General features: G+C 47.9%; 1 protein-coding gene and 2 non-coding genes across 3 annotated transcripts; all 3 read right to left on the reverse strand.

The window, feature by feature from the left end:
• Positions 1-1,899: 1,899 nt before the first annotated feature.
• LOC126649794 (small nucleolar RNA SNORA31) lies at positions 1,900-2,034 on the reverse strand. Its single transcript, XR_007631175.1, has one exon. It is a non-coding gene; the product is annotated as a small nucleolar RNA SNORA31 (small nucleolar RNA).
• A 714-nt stretch (positions 2,035-2,748) lies between these two features.
• TPT1 (tumor protein, translationally-controlled 1) lies at positions 2,749-7,929 on the reverse strand. Its single transcript, XM_050334082.1, has 6 exons — positions 7,757-7,929; positions 7,479-7,552; positions 6,608-6,798; positions 5,789-5,894; positions 4,384-4,500; positions 2,749-2,975 (listed from the first exon to the last, which is right to left on the reverse strand). The coding sequence occupies exons 1-6, from the start codon at positions 7,782-7,784 to the stop codon at positions 2,973-2,975; spliced, it is 519 nt and encodes a 172-aa protein (XP_050190039.1). The 5' UTR covers positions 7,785-7,929; the 3' UTR covers positions 2,749-2,972.
• LOC126649793 (small nucleolar RNA SNORA31) lies at positions 3,042-3,171 on the reverse strand. The gene has a single exon (XR_007631174.1). It is a non-coding gene; the product is annotated as a small nucleolar RNA SNORA31 (small nucleolar RNA).
• Positions 7,930-13,276: the final 5,347 nt, after the last annotated feature.

The following is a 13,276-nucleotide window of genomic DNA, read 5'->3' on the forward strand; positions in this document are numbered from 1 at the left end:
CAATCAGCCTTTGTTCCCCTGTCAGCATCCAGCTCCTAGTGGGTGCAGGAGACCTGAGCCAGCAGTGAAAGGTTTCTAACCCAGCTGCTTAACCTGCTCCATGAGGCGCAGGGGAAAAGCTATTTGGATCCTTCCCAGTTCCACAGCCCTTCCAGCCACTGAAAATATCTTTCCAGGAATGCAAGATCAACCCTGATAAGCACATGCTTTAAAACAAGACAGGCATAGGTTTTAAAGCCGTCCTTCAATTCAGGCTTGTGTTTAAGCAGCACCAGGGCCATTTGTTATCATTGGGGATTTATATCAATTAAATAACTCCAGAGTTATTGTGTGAAGTGCAAAGCTTTGCCTTCCCAAATCACCTCAGCTTTTCAGCCCCAGGGAACAGCTGCTTGAAATGAAGGTGGGCCAGAAGAGGAACTGGGTTATGAGGAAATACGCTGACTTCCTTTCCAACTCAGAGTTGCGTCACAGATTGTTGACAAGTGCATTTACCAGCCATGGACCTCCCACTTACCAGGATGCAGTGACTTCCCAACTCTCCCTCACCCAGGCTCCACAGCAGGCAGCTACCACAGCACTGTGGTATTGACTGTGGTTTAACCTGTCCTCCCTGGTGACTGACAGACTTGACACTGCAGAGCAGCAGGACTTGCCCTTTTCCCTGAGAAACTGAAAGACAGCAATACATTTTTTGAGAAGTGCAGCAAGTGCAACAAGCAGCAAAACCACTCCTCTTGCAGTTCACTGAAGAAAACAAACATAACCAAGTCCCTCATCTCCAGAGCCTTTGAACTGACACTTCCTTTACAGCAGGCTGGAAGGAGACTTCCCATCAGAGGCTCTGCTGTGCAGGAAAGCACAGGAGACTCTTTGGAGCACAGAACCCTCTAGTTAGGCATGTTTGCACACACCAATTTAATATCCCAATTAGCCTGGAAGAAGATAGGATGACACACAATTTGCCACTCAACCAAACAGCAAGGCTGTGCTCATCATGGTTTGAAGCACCTGCTTTTTAAAGCAGCACCTCATCTGTACACAGGTGCCACGTGGCAATTTGCTCCAGGCTGGTGCCCGGGGCTCCCAACCTCAGCACAACCAGCCAGGAAGGGGGAGGAGCCATTTCCACTCCCACATATCAGCTCCTCGCAGTTTTAAACACTTATGATTCACTGAAAATTGGAGCCAGGGCTATTAGGGGCTGCACAGCCATACCAGCACTGCCCTTCCCACACTAACTTTAGCTCAACTAAGCACCTGCTTCCTCTCCCTTTCCTTTATTCTTCCCAGTTTTTAATGAGGATGCAACAGGAAAGGTAAGATAACAGCCTCACGTGGTCCCATTAAACAAATCCTCTGCAAGGAAAGCAAGAGTTGTCTCCCAAGTGATTTTATTTAGGCTTTGAACCTTCTTCCCTGCCCTTTCAGCCCCATTGGGTGAAGGCAGGTTACACCATAATTGTACCTCATCCAGAAGCTCAGCTGGCCCAAGATCCTTTCTTGGGAAAGTTTAAAAAAAAAAAAAATTAAGTTCCCACAGACCTAAAATAGGGTGTATTTAACCAGACAGGAACCTCAGAGATAACTAGGGCACACTCCACTCCCTCCTCCAGTCTCTCACTCCTCCCTGCCTGCTGCCACATCTATCTCACCCCTGCAGAAATGTACCTCCACCTCCACCCTGCAGTACCAGGGGCCAAAAACTGACACATGATAGCGAAGATGCAAAAACTCACAGCTGGTGAGTGGGCCATGCCCTCCCCTTTCAGGCACCTTAACCTCCTATGCCTCTGCCATTGCTGCAGTAGGAAAAAAGTTAATCATTTGCAGTCCAAGGCAACATCCCTGGTCAGGCACGCACACACAGTCAGCAGCGACAGCTGGGGCTGTGAAGGCATTTGTGTTCCTTTATTCAATCCAAACTGCCACAGGGTCGGACAGGTAGAAAGCGCAAGGAACCTGTTACTGTTGCATCTCAGAAAGAACCAGAGAAGCAACGGTGTTTGCTCCAGGTCTGTCAAACAGATGCATTTCCTAACGAGGAACACAGCAGGAACAGCATTTTATAAATACTCAGGTCTCAAGCACAGATGTGCACCTGGTTTGGAGGAAGGCTAGGGCTAGGCCATTCCAACAGCTTTCTCCAGGAGCTCAAATACAGAAACCACCCCAAATCCTGCAACTCAACAGAGCTCTAGCTAACATCATCCCTTCAATAGCTGTCAAATACAAAGGAGCCAGTACGACAGCCAGGCTGTGTTGGAAAACCTAGTCATTTCCCCCTCTCCCCACAAAGTTCCCAGTACCTAGGCTCAGAGAGTGCTGGTGTTAAGATTCCTGCTCCCTCTGGTCATCTCCTACCTTGATCTTGGAGCCATATGAGAACTGAGGACAAACTCAAGTATTCTTGTCTGACAAAGAAGTTCAGCCAGCACTCAGCTTGAATAGCACATTTCCGTTCTGGGTTTTTATTATTTATTTCTTATCTTTTCCAGAGATAAGTCTGTGCAATCATGAAAGATGAAGGTGGTCCACTCCATTATGACATTTCTTGGACTTTGCCTTATCGACCTCAGCCTTCTCTTGCACTCCAGTGCCACAGGCAAACAGTGAAATCTGTCTGGAAACAGTCCAGTTGTAGCTCACTAGCACCAGGCTATGCTACTGACAGTACCAAATCCTTGCTGCAATCTCTCCTGTAAGTCACCTTAAGAAACACATCAGACCAAAAGACATTACCTAGAATGGGTTTAAATGAGTTTTATTTTAGACAACCTACATGATAGATGTTTTTTTTCGTTTTTCAAAACAATGCCTCCACTCCAAATCAGGGTCAAAATAAGTGAATAAAGCTCAAGATGACATCAGTCCAGTTGTTAGACATTGCCGATTCCTGGTGTTGTGCCGATGAAGAAGAAACAGCAGCCAGCTATGAAGACAAGTGATCCAAAACCATACTGTTTGATTTGTTACTGAAACGAGAGTAACAAGTGTTAGCTCAAGGGTCACGACAGTCACAGTAAATTCCTACAACTTATCTGTGTTTTCCCTAATTCAATCTGAGCTGCCACAGTCAGGCAGGCAGAAAGCACAAGGAAATTGTTTTCGCATCTTAGTGCAAACCAGAGAGCAACAGGAAAAGTGCCCATGGTCTATCAGAGGATGCTGATAATTTTTACAGTCATACAGAGCACCTGGCACCAATCAGCTGCTGAGCAAGCTGGACAGAATACTCATTCATACCCTTTTTGCTTGACACACCAAGGTTCAGATTCCCTCTCATGTAAGAGCACATCCTAAACGTGTACCAAAGCATACAATGTAATCTCTTAAAACTGGAATACCCTGTCAATATTCTTTTACTCCATCTTGAAGCAGACGTAGGTTACCCAAACGGCACATCCAAAAGGTGTGCCCCTGTAGAGAAGATGCACACAATCTTCTGCTCCCAGGAGGTGCCTTCCAGGTCTGGCCTGTTCTAGGGCCCAGAACAAGCATCACCCTTCCATCAGGCTGCAGGAGGTGCCAGGTCTGTTTTGGCCAATAAACGCATTCCTTCGTTTGCCTACTGATCCACACTAGAAGCTGGCTCATCTTTACATGATTTGCATACCAGAAAGTTTTTAAGAGGCTTTACAGATAAATTTAGCTGGCTATTAACAGACTTTGTAAGTCCACAGTGACTGGGCAAAGCAATGGATGATCCCACACTGCAGTGAATTCCACAGCTGTCCAAATAAGCAAAAGAACGTGAGTGCTGGGATCCAAATACTGCTTTGTTGCAACCATATTCTAATATGGAGTAGTTAAAGCAGACCACAGGAGCTGTCTTGAGCTCGGGTAGTTGGAGATTCCAGAGAGAATAAGGTTGAATACTCGGTCAAGTATTACTGCGTTCCAAAATTTAGGGCAATATTTAAACTGACAGTTCTTGCATAAAAAAAAAAAAAGGGCATCAGATTAAGTGAAAGATGGAACGTGACCACGCAAGGTAGTACACAATTAAACCCCACCAGAGGGATCCAAACTACAAGTGCTTCATTTCAGAGCACATTGTCTTTTTGATCTAATAGTTTAAACCATTCCCAATTACACACATCTCACCAGGGCAATTCCTTCTGCATTTCTTAGCCATTAAGTCACCATGAATCATTGCTGTGACACCACATGCCCATTTAGTACACGTTAATAGCGTTCAAGGGAAGTTTCAGGCACTGCGCACAATACGAAGCGCCAAATAGGCTGTACTTACACAGACTTCTCAGTTTTTAAACTGGCAGCTACTGTTCAACTTACACAGGCATAAGAGAAAACAAGCACTGCACTGAAGGAGCTCATCACATAGTTAGGCACATTCATCCAGTTCAGGTCAGTACTTACACATTTCTCGATTTCTAAGCCGTCCTTAAAGAAAATCATATATGGGGTTACACCATCCTCACGGAAGTCCAGGAGAGCCACCATACCATCTGGATTCATGTTCTCTCCTACAAAGAACTTCAGAGCAATGTGTTACTGAGACATTTAATCAGCCATTTCCAGGAGAAAATGCATTTTTATACAGTGACAATACAAAGTCACCAAGTTCAGTTTAAAAGCCTCCCTGACCAGCTGTGGGGACTTTGCTCTCCACGGCTTGTCCATTTCAGTAGCACAGGAGGGAAAGGATGCCATCCAAGGCAACAGGCTTGAGAGGCTGGGCCCAAGGAACCTTATGAAGTTCGACAATGCCAAACGCAAGGTCCTACACCTGGGTCAAGGCAATCCCAAGGACAAACACAGGCTGGGCAGAGAATGGATAGGAAGCCCAAGAAGAAAGACCTGGGGTACCGTTGACAGAAAACTCAACATGATCCAGTAACATGCACTCACAGCCCAGGAATCCAACTGTATCCTGGGCTGCACCAAAAGGAGCATGGACAGCAGGTTGAGGGAGGTGATTCTGCCCCTCTGCTCTGCACTGGTGAGACCCCACCTGGAGTGCTGCATCCAGCTCTGGAGCTGGGACCCTAAGGTAAGAAGGATGGGGACTTGTTGGAGCAAGTCCAGGATGGCCACAAAGATGATCAGAGGGCTGGAGCACCAGTCCCATGAAGACAGGCTAACAGAGTTGGGGTTGTTCAGACTGGAGAAGATTCCAGGCAGAGCTTAGAGCAGCCTTCCAGTACCTAAAGGGGGCTACAGAAAGTCTGGAGAGGGACTTTTTACAAAGGCACACTGCAATATAACAATGGGGAATGGCTTTAAGCTGAAAGAGGACAGATTTAGATTATATATTAGAAAAAAATTCTTAACTATAAGGGCGGGAGGCACAGGTCCAGGTTGTCCAGAGAACCTGGCGATGCCCCATCCTTGGAAACATTCAAAGGCAGCTTGCATGGAGTTATGAGCAACCTAGTCTATGGAAAGGTGTCCCTGCCCACAGCAGGGGGGTTGGAACTAGATGATCCTTTCCAACCCAAACCATTCAGTGATTCTGTAATTTTACCACACTGCTACAAACAGTGTAAGACACAGCAAGGGCCAAAGTGATCCACATTTCAAGTCTTTTAACTCCACAGTCCCTAAACCACAATAACAACAAACGTAGCTACCTACAAGCACTACGAGCTGAAATGAGATCACCAAACACCTACCATCCTTTTGCTGTTTTTCCTCCCTAAGTCTCAGGGAAGAGCAAGTTGCACATCCTCAAAAGAGGAGCACTCAAAATCCTCAACAAGCCAGTTCAGCAAGTGAACCAGCTTGTGACACTGCAATACTACTGTAAGGAGACACAAGTTACCTGGTAGTTTTTGAAGTTGGCAAGGATGTGTTTTATTTGTTCTGCAGCCCCAGTCATGAAAGGCTTTACTCTCTCTGGCTTGTGTTCCTCAAGTCTGGCTTTGATTCTGGAGGGGGGAAAAAAAGATAATCAAAACTCTGAAAACATATTCTAATTTTAACTTCACTGTGTGACATCACATCATAGCAGAAACAGTTATGAACTGTCAAACTTTAATTTTGCTTTTCCCCCACCCCCTTTCAAAGCCCCCAAATTTTAGTTTAATTTTGCTAGTGAAATAGCAAAACAGTGCTTGCTACTCATATCATTTTATTTCTAGGCTAGTTGTAGAAAAGAATCAGCAACTCATTTCCACAGCACCAAGAGTACTTTCTGTCAGTGTCACAAAGCGTTTTCACCTTTAGTAGCAATCCACTGAACAGAGATCAACAGAAAGTACATCCTGAATTAGCAAAACATCCCATTCACGCACGGTTTTTTTAGGTATTTGCCAGCTTAGAAAAGCTTCAGAAAGCTTTTCTTTACCACCTCACTCCCATCCACAGGAAGGTTTGGCATAAAGAAATACAGAAGAAAACAGCAAGATTACTAGGTCTAAAGCATGTGATCAGGACCTCTACCTCAGCCAAGATAAACATAGATATTCCAGCATCAATCTTTGGAGCTCCAGTTCTGCCAAGTATTCAGACATTACTGAAGTTCACAGCCAGTTTCGCACCTGTATCAGAACTAACACCTACTAGGAATAAGTCCAACACTGGTTTTAGAATCTCAACCACTCTGCAATCCCATTCAAAGGAAAAGCCTACCAACACTTACGCTTTCATGTAATCCTTGATGTACTTCTTGTAGGATTCTTTTGTGAAGCTGGTCTCCTGAAGGTGGTGGTTAATTACTATATCAACACCAGTTATGACCGTGGCTTCTGTTCCATCTCCCTCTGGACCTTCAGCAGAGGCATTGCCACCAATTAGAGAGTCATCAATTTGACCCTCTGTCCTGGTGACCATCTGGATTTAGAGACATCAAAAAACTTAACGGCTCTGCAAAAAACCTCAGTGCTACCACTCTTACACACCTATGACCTGAGAGCAGGACCTGCCTCCAGAGCCACAGATCAGTGCAAGCAACCTGACTGCAGCCTGAGCACTAATTTCCCAGTGACAGGAGAAGGGGGTCGAATTGAAAGACAGGTTTAGATTAGACACTAGTAAGAAATTCTTTACTGTGAGGGTGGTGAGGCACTGACACAGGTTGCCCACAGAAGCTGTGAATGCCCCATCCCCAGAAGTGTTCAAGGCCAGGTTGAATAGGGCTTTCAGCAACCTGGTCTAGTGAAAGGTGTCCCTGCCCATGGCAGGTGGATGGAGCTAGATGGTCTTTATGGTCCTTTCCAACCCAAACCATTCTACGATTCTGTGACTGCCACGCCGGGTGCCTTTCCTGGTGCCTGACCCAGACTCTGTTACGATCTAGCACGGCTGACCTGGGCTCTCTCAGGCACCACCCGGGCTAGCAGTCGGCCCTGCCACGGCACAGGCACCGGGCCGTGGTGGGACCCCCCTCCCTCCTCCCTCGGGCCCCTCGCAGGGACGCCGCCCCCGCTCCCCACCGGCCCTGAGTCACCGCAGCATCCCTGCCCCGCTCCCTCCCTTCCTCCTTCCCTCCCTCGGGGCGGACGGGCACTCACCTTCCCCTCCACTTCCAGGCACAGGCCGTCCGCCACCTCCCGGATCTTGTAGATGTCGGAGAACATCTCGTCCTCTGCGGAACACACGCACACGCAGGGTCAGGCCCGCCCGCCCCGCTCCAGGCCCCGCGCCCCCGCCCGCCCCAAACCGCACATGCGCGCCGGCACCGACAGGCCCGGCGCCCGGGCCAACCCGCTCTCCCCCACACACCCCGCGCACCCGCCCGGCCGCCGCTCCCGGCCGCGCCGCGGCCCCACCACGTCCCCCGCGGCCTTACGGCTGATGCAGTCCCGGTAGATGATCATGGCGGCGGCGGGAGGGCGGCGGGGGCGCAGGGTCTCAGCGCAGCTACCCGGGCGCGGGGCGGGAGCGGGGCGGAAAGGGCCGAGTCAGCGCCTGCCGGGGCTCATATAGCGGGCACGGCCCCGCGCGTCACCGCGCACGCGCACTGCGCGCGGCCCCGCCCCGCCGCGGGCGGCGCCCCCGCGCGGCCGCTGCCGGGAGCGCCCCGTGAGGGGGACACGGGCCGGGCGGTCCCGCAGCGCCGGCCCGGGGGAACCCGGGGGAACCCGGGGGAACCCGGCGGCTCCCACCGCCTCCCACCGCGCCCGCTCCGCCGCTGCGCCCCCGCTCCGCAGCGCTGGCTGGGGTGGCATCCCCCGCCTCTGCCTCGGCGCCGCCCAGCTCAGCTCCGAATCCTTCGCCGCGCCTTGCGGTGCCGGAGCAGGGGAGGACCCTTCCAGAAAAGGGGCACCAAGGAGGGCAGGGAGCTCTGTGAGACCTCATCGCAAAAAATCATAGAATTAAAGGATATGCTACGTGGGAAGGGACCTATCAGGATCATCGGAGTCCAACCCTTAGCCCTGCACAGGGCCATCCTCAAGAATCCCACCATGTGCCTGAGATATCATCCAAACGCTTCTTGAGCTCGCAGGCTCGATGCTGTGACCACTTCCCTGTGGAGTCTCTTCCAGTGTCCAACTACCCTCTGGGTGAAGAACCCTTCTTCTAATACCCAACCTAAACCTCCCCTTTAGTCAACTTCAGGCCATTCCTTCAGTTCCTATCACTGGTCACCACAGAAAAGAGATCGGTGTCTGCCTCTGCTCTTGTAGTTGTAACTGCAGTGAGGTCTCCCCTCAGTCTCCTCCAGGCTGAACAGACCAAGTGCTCTCAGCTGCTCCTCACATGGCTTCCCCTCAAGACCCTTCACCATCTTCATTACCCTCCTTTGGGCAGTTCTCTAACAGCTTAATATCTTTCTTACATTGCAGTGCCCCAAACTGCACACAATATTCAAGGTGAGGCTGCCCCAGTGCAGAGCAGAGCGGGACAATCCTCTCCGTTGACCAGCTGGCAATGCTTTGCCTGATGCACCCCAGGACATGGTTGGCCCTCCTGGCTGCCAGGACACTGCTGACTCATATTCAGCTTGCAAAATGGGAAGGAGGGTTTCATCCTTCCCAAGTCAGAGGGGGTCAGGGCTGGCAGGGACCTCCGGAGATCAGCCAGTCCTGCCCCATGCCAGAGCAGGGCTGGTGCCTCTCCCTCATTGCCTGTCCTCGTGTTTCATGGGTTTCAACACCAATTTTCCTCTTTCTTCTAATCTTTTAACCTATCAGTAACACTCTTCTTTTTGTTTAGCTTCTTGTGATGTTTCTGAGATATCCCAGGCCCATTTCTCGTTCCACAGAGTCACTGAGCTGGGCCGATCACATTTACATTTTGGTTTTTCCAGTTGGTGCAAGATGGAAACAGCTTGGGCACATCTATGCATCCCTTCTTTTTCCTGATTTTTTTCCCAGGGAGAGAATTGCTCTCTTTTCTTTCTGTGGTATTATAAAACATCTTTGCACCCACATATTCCAAACCAGTTTCCCATTTAACACAGGCATACTCATAAATGCTGTATGGTAAAGCATATGCAGGTATTCTTCACAAGAATGCCAAGGCAGTGGAAGGATTAAAAAAAGGTTTATTTTAGATGCAATGGCCACTTCTTAATGATGCTGCACACACTGGGCCCCCAGGGAAAAAGGCAATGCCCCACCTTCTCCAAGGCTTTTTGTATCTTTTTTCTCTCCTCCCCCACCCTCTCTTGCTCCAGTAGGCCTTGTACATTTCTGCAAACATGTTATCTCTCTGCATACCAGGGACAGAGAGAGATTGCTCACAGCTTATCCCTGCAACTTTCTCTGAAATGCAGAAGGAAGGGGAGAAAAAAATCTAACCCATTTGAGAAGGCATTTCACAGTCTTCCTAAACAAAATGGAGTTCTAGCTTTCCATCACAAATTCTTCTGAAATTGTACCTATCCCTACAAATACATACATTGACTTTCCAAGGAGAAGTGCTCCCAGTCTTTCCCAGACACCCTGGGGAAGCGCTGCTGCCCGTGTCCTGCCGCAGCTGGAGTGTCACCTCCATGGGCAGCATGGCAGGTGTGTGTGGGTGTGGGTGTGTGTGTGTGTCTGCTGTCCTGGGCACCTCCAGCTGCTGCCTCCTCATTGTGATCTCCATCATCTGGACAGACTGCCGCAGTGTGAGCCCTGCTCACACACTGCAGGGTGGCTCCGGACCCTTACAAGGGCAGGACACTGGGACATGGACATTCATTCGCTGTACTGGGTGCTGCACCTTCTCCAAATAAGGGATGTTTTTCAAATGGGCAAATAATTAAGAAGCCGTTCGACTCCTTCTATTATTACTCCCTCAGGTAAATCAAGTTGGGTATGTTCAGAGACGCCACTTCTGCACTGGCGAGAGGGGTGGTTAATTTTTGGGGCAGGTATATTTTTCCAAGGATAAGTGAGATTTAGCCCAGTAGTCAGGGTCGAGATGAAAGGTGGAAGGACAGTAATTCCTAGACCTCTTTTTCCCCCTTTGGACATACTTCTCTGCAGCAGCCTGTCAGAGTTGAAATAAATCCAGACCTCACTTGAACCCTGATTCTTAGGGGACATTGCTAAAATACCTTCAAAAGACATCATGGGACCTAAAACGCTTAGTGCTGCTAATGATCCTGGACTTGACAGAGACATCAGGGCACAGGATTCAATTCCCTGTCCCTCAGCATCCTCAGGCAGTAAATTACTCATTGCTTTCTTTGTGTGTGCCAGAGGAGCTCCCGTTTTATCTCCTCCCCTGCTCTTCCTTCCTTTGCTCCAGATATCAGTGCCCTTTTTTTTTTCAGATGGTCTACCTGCTTACATAATCTAATGAAGTATATAAGTCATTCTCTGCTGGTTTTCACCTTCAAGAATACTGCTGCTGTTTCAGGCCTGAAGAAGGGGCTTCTGCCCAAAAGCTTATCTGTCTTTTTTTTTCTCAGTGACATCTGGCCTGATAAAAGATAGCCCCTCTTTTTACAAACCACAGTAGAAAAAGAGCAACTTACATCTTCAGGAGTGGGTTGAGTGACAGGGGAACATTTGGCTCCTTCTACGTAGTGTAATGTGCAGCTAAAAACATCCAGTTAGTAGGTGTACCTCAATTTGGTTATACTTTGAAGAGACTATTCTAGAAAAAATGAATATTTCTACAGTAGCGTGGAAACCTCCTAAAATTCATCGACTCCATTTAACTGGAGTCAGGGCAAAAACCCTTTAGCACAATGTGAAGGTAGATGGACCTTCAGGTTGCTTTGCCTGTAGGTCTGTATTAAGAGTTGCAATTGTGAAATGTGAGATATTATTTAAAAACGCATCTGTTAAAAGTAGGTGAAGACTCCTGTGTGAACACCAGTTTGATGTGGTGTTAAGCTAAATCAGTATCAAACTCAACAAGCTTTAAATGAGACTAGGAGTGCTGAAAAGGTTTTGCATCCTTTTTACATGAGTTGCTTCTAAAACTGATTTAAACTCAGACAACTGAATAAATCCCAGGACTAAGTTAGCAGTATTTTAGTTGGCTTTCTGTGCAGGCAGCCTCTTCAAGCACTTCTTGCATCTCGCCAGAGTTAATACATTCCACAGTGATAGTTTAAAATGGTGGTGCCTCTCTCCACCTTTTTAGGTGCTGACTTCACATCCAAAATGATGTGACAGGTTTTCCTGCCAATGCACCTCGTCTTTGCGGATGTGTAAATCCCCAAGGACTGATGGAAATTCTGTGCTTTTATAGATGAGTCTTTTAGTAGTGTTTGAGGAGGATTTTCCAGGCAGGTGTGTGCAGAGTCTCACAAGAAGCCTTTCTCATGGAAGCCACACCTCAGCTAGTTGTGAATTATTGCAGTGTTACTTTCATGAAGTATTAGCATCTGGATATGACTGCTCAACTAATTGTGTCTTGGATTAAAATGCCAGATGAGAGCTTACACTATGCCATTCTTTCCCTAAGTAAACAGTACATTTTCAGCCCACTGTGGCAACTCTCATCGAACTGCAAGAAAAGGGAGGAGATCCTGCCTGGAGCTAAGTCTCCTGCAAAATGCAACCAGTGGAAATAAATGAGAAGTGAGGCTGGAGGAAGAGAGGTGATGCTGGGATGGCACCCGTGTGTTCTTCTAACCCTTGTAAAAGGCTGTGAAAGTCACACAGTAGTGGTGATATTTTACATCATTTACTGGGTGCAGGGGAGCAGGTCCTAAGAATATATCCTGGTAGAGAGAAACTGGAAAATTGAAGACTAAACGACTGACCCTGGCACTGCAGAGAGGCTGTCAGGACAGTCTGTGCCCAGTGTCCCTTTCCCCAGTGTAGCTTCTGGCATTAGGAGAGAGGATGCATGATATGCCTATGATCAGCTTGTGTCTTCACAAACCTGGCTGGAGTTCAGGACTGAAACAGGAGCTGTAACTTTGTATCCCCTCCTTCCATCCATACAGGTGGAAACTGTCGCTTTGACTGGTTTTGATCAAGTTCTCTCCTCAGTGCATTTCAGGACAATAAAGACTGATCACTAGGTGTTAAACCTTCTTATTAATTGGGAATTGAACTCTCAAAACAATGCCATCAGTTTGATTCATTCAGGTGAGTTTAGGTTATGCAATATAGCCAGCCTTTCAGTTGGCAATCCTTGGACTCTTCTGGATCTCGAGCCAAAATTCATACTTTAGATCTACGCTGGTAGTGTACAAAGCCAGAATCCCAGATGCCAAGATTAGTATTTGAAAGAGTTGAGCTTTGATCATCTGTATAACTTATCTGGTGTGATCTATTCACAAATAACTGACTCTGTTAGACTAGACTAGATAGATGAAGATACCCCAAACAAAGGCATCACTTTTTAGAATATAAGAAAGATCTTTGGTTCAGCAACAAACCCTCTTGCACTCAGAACAAATGCAGGTGTTCTTACACTTTTTCAATATTTACAATTCCTCCTGTTGCAGCTGAGTCCCTGAAAATCCTTGGCATCTTCCTTGGCTGTACACCCACAGCTCTGTTTCTGCTGGATGGCTCCTGCACTTCTTTGAATGGACACAGAGGTCACTGTGCAGCCACAAACCCCTTTTATCTGTGACATTACATGCACCAGGTCAGTTCACCTAAACCCTGCCCTGGGGATGTGTGAGGATGTCAGCTGGCACTGCAACTACTGCATTTTTAGGAAAAGCAGGACTGCAATTGCCAAGATAATACTTTGGAGCCAGGTGCTGCTCACCTACGATTTTAGACTTAGTAACCTTATAAACATCCACGGAGTCAAAGAACTGTGGAGAAAGGCCTGCACCTGCTCCTTGGGTCTGCTACCCATCAGTGTCTCACTAATGTGCTGATTGATGGAATAGAGGGTGCGTTCATTAATGTTGCAGATAACATTAGGTTGGGATTAAAATTGATCTTGACACGCTGGA

Source organism: Myiozetetes cayanensis, unplaced genomic scaffold (assembly GCF_022539395.1).
Source record: "Myiozetetes cayanensis isolate MyiCay16 unplaced genomic scaffold, myiCay2020 scf5-8, whole genome shotgun sequence".
Lineage (NCBI taxonomy): Eukaryota > Metazoa > Chordata > Aves > Passeriformes > Tyrannidae > Myiozetetes > Myiozetetes cayanensis.